This window comes from Engraulis encrasicolus, chromosome 20, assembly GCF_034702125.1.
Source record: "Engraulis encrasicolus isolate BLACKSEA-1 chromosome 20, IST_EnEncr_1.0, whole genome shotgun sequence".
NCBI classification, from domain to species: domain Eukaryota; kingdom Metazoa; phylum Chordata; class Actinopteri; order Clupeiformes; family Engraulidae; genus Engraulis; species Engraulis encrasicolus.
The window spans coordinates 51637920-51640910 of NC_085876.1; the positions used below are offsets into that span (position 1 = coordinate 51637920).

Sequence of the window (2991 nt, forward strand, 5' to 3'; positions counted from 1 at the left end):
ATCTCGTAAACAGCGGAAAAGTGTCAATATAATGGATGAGGGTTAGGTTCTCTCTCTCTCTCTCTCTCTCTCTCTCTCTCTCTCTCTCTCTCTCTCTCTCTCTCTCTCTGCGTCCTCTGTCTGCATTTGTTTATTTACTACCTTCTTTGACCTAGAGCCGCTTTCTCATCAATTCAAGGCAAGAGGGGAAAACACACTGACGAGAGAGAGAGAGAGGTGGGGGGTTGATGACGTTGCTCACGTTAACAGTCTACATCTCCAGGCTCGAGGCTGGCACTCAACTGTATAAAAGGGGAAACTTTTCCAGCAACAGGATAAGACAGTTCCGACACAGAAGTAGAAGTAGACAACACACGGGGACGCAGGCAGGAAAACGGCAACAGCACAACCGGAGAAGAAGCAAGAACAAGCAGACAGCACCACTGCACTCCACTCTACGTCCAACAGTTGGGAAGAGTGATCCAGCGGTATCTTATTGCCACCGCTTCAGCAACAGCAACAGCAACAGCGCTGTTCCCAACTCCAACTCGCCTTTTACGCACGGTGATCCAGCAGCGCCTCCGCATCGCCAGCTCTACCATGGACAGCGCCCGGGTGGTCATGTTCATCAGCGTGTGCCTGAGCGTGCTCGGCACGGTGTGCAGGGGAGAGCTGTCGTCACCTGAGAGCCGCGTCTCGGGACAGGAGGAGCAGTTCCAGATGGGCTTCGTCGCCAGGGATCTGGTAAGCATTATGGGATAGCTCTCCACCACAAATATCAAAATATTAGTCGCCAAACAGTGAAGCGATAAAATAACCCTATAGCCTACTAAAAGTAGAATTCCTGTGCACAACCAGGCTGCCCAGGTGCTGGTGATGTGCAGTAAAATTAGTCCAAGTAAAGGAGAGAAATCAGCACACACTGTTCTTGTTTGCTGGTAGTTTATTAGGTGAACAACGCGTTTCATCAGGTTGACTGTCAGCGAAACGCATTGTTCACCTAATAAACTACCAGCAAAGAAGACCATGTGCGTTAAAATAACGTATTGTCTATTGTCTATTAGATTAGATTAGACAACTTTCATCCATTTGTACCCAATGAATTGCAGTGCAAGTGAGCTTCACTCATACAAAATATCCAGAATTGGCCATTCCATATAGGACACATAAAACATACAAGTAGCCTAACCCACAATAAACATTTAGACAATACCAAAAGTATCTTAGCGCATTATTATTATCCAACAATCAAAAATGCACGTATAGCTATAGCACAATAGCTACAGCCTAATTAACTCAAAGTGCTTTCAAATACACATAGGCCATACAGATGCTCAGATTCACACACCAGCTATGGAGACAGCCAAGAAGGCGCCAATTGCCCGGGTTTCAGATGTTTGTTCATTAGAACATTGAATGATTTTTAAATAATTATTACACAGTCAACTTTAGAATTACCTCACCACGTACATAGTCAGACCAACACAGTTAGCTGTAATGGCGACTCTTAAGTGTTCGCCTCATTTATTGTGATAGATGCAACAAAAGTAGGCTACAGACGTTTCTTTAGGTGCTGAATTGATGCATCTAATTGTATCGTGTAGCCGATATTTCATTCCTGCATTTTTGACTCCTATGATGACTGATTAATACATGACCAGATTTGAAATAACTAAGATTATAAGTGTAATAGCCTAACTGAACTTGAGAAGTGTTGAAGCTGTGACGTGTGCGTAATGCCTAATCGGGCTCACGTTCTCACTTGAAAAATAACTGGCGTTTTTTCTTTTCAAGGCTGAAGCTCTTGAAGGACTTTTGGAAGGAGATCAAGACAATCATATATTGGAGAAGAAAGCCAGCATTATCCCACGGGTAAGGGAATGATTTATTTTACAGTTGACGCTTTATGTGTATGTGTGTGTGTGTGTGTGTGTGTGTGTGTGTGTGTGTGTGTGTGTGTGTGTGTGTGTGTGTGTGTGTGTGTGTGTGTGTGGTGGGCATCAAACAAAAAGCCAACAAATGTTGTAAACGGGCAGTAGCCTTGCTGTTTTTGTAAATAGGCCTACCTGTCATATTGTGTGGACCGAAGAAGTGTCGCATAACTCTGTAGGCGGCTGACGCTTTGGTGATGGTGAAATGACATCTCATTTTGCGGCAAAATGCTGGAACCAACTTCCTGTCCAAATTAGAACTGTCCCAACTGTATCTTGTTTTAAAAGGAAATTAAAAACAGCTTTATTCTTATCTGCCTTCGGTGATGATCTACTACATATAGCACAATATAGGCTAGTTTAGTTTCTTCTTCTCTTTCCTCTTATCTACTTTGGCACATTGAATTACAGTTATGTATGATAATGTGCTATATAAGTAAGTTTGATTGATTGATTGATTGATTGATTGATTGATTGATTGATTGATTGATTGATTGATTGATTGATTGATTGATATGGCTGTTTCTTTCCTTCTTCAGTGTGATGTCGGGGAGCGCTGCGCCATGAAGCACGGGCCGCGTATTGGACGCCTGTGCGACTGCATGAGGGGCACCGCGTGCAACACATTCTTCCTGCGATGCTACTGAGAGTGCTCGAGCTGCTGTGCACCTCACCGGTCTGGTCTCCAAGACGAAAGGAAAACTCTCGGTTCTTCAAATGTGAACTTTCGTTAATCAGTTTGCATGTGTCATTTGTTCTGAAATACTGCCTGGAATTGGTAAAGAATGTTTAGATGGATTTATTTTATTTAATAAAAATGTCAACGGACATGACAGCCTGTTTTTTTCCTTCCTTTTGTCCCCATTCCAAAAATGCAGAAGTAAATGAAACGTAAACGAAATCTGCTATATAGGCCTATTGCTACTACTTCTTTCATTTGCAGACGTAGACTGATGATCCAGTCTCTTGAGGATGCTGTAGCCTTTAGCTGGTTTGTGTCCATCTTCTTCTTCCTCAGTAGTTTATTTTATTGGTGCCGAAAAACAATAAGGCCTGTTGAAACAATGCCAGGGGAATTTGT

At 42.9% G+C, this 2991-nt stretch overlaps 1 protein-coding gene across 1 annotated transcript; it reads left to right on the forward strand.

The window, feature by feature from the left end:
* The first annotated feature begins 299 nt into the window (after window positions 1–299).
* Window positions 300–2743, forward strand: cart4 (cocaine- and amphetamine-regulated transcript 4). Its single transcript, XM_063186094.1, has 3 exons — window positions 300–723; window positions 1774–1851; window positions 2450–2743. The coding sequence occupies exons 1-3, from the start codon at window positions 580–582 to the stop codon at window positions 2555–2557; spliced, it is 330 nt and encodes a 109-aa protein (XP_063042164.1). The 5' UTR covers window positions 300–579; the 3' UTR covers window positions 2558–2743.
* Window positions 2744–2991: the final 248 nt, after the last annotated feature.

Bases quoted from the DNA above. Each gene is read 5' to 3' on its own strand.
- cart4 (XM_063186094.1), top strand. From the start codon at position 580: ATGGACAGCGCCCGGGTGGTCATGTTCATCAGCGTGTGCCTGAGCGTG. The intron at 724-1,773 runs GTAAGCATTATG...TTTCTTTTCAAG, and splicing joins GCTTCGTCGCCAGGGATCTG to GCTGAAGCTCTTGAAGGACT. The intron at 1,852-2,449 runs GTAAGGGAATGA...TTCCTTCTTCAG, and splicing joins AAGCCAGCATTATCCCACGG to TGTGATGTCGGGGAGCGCTG.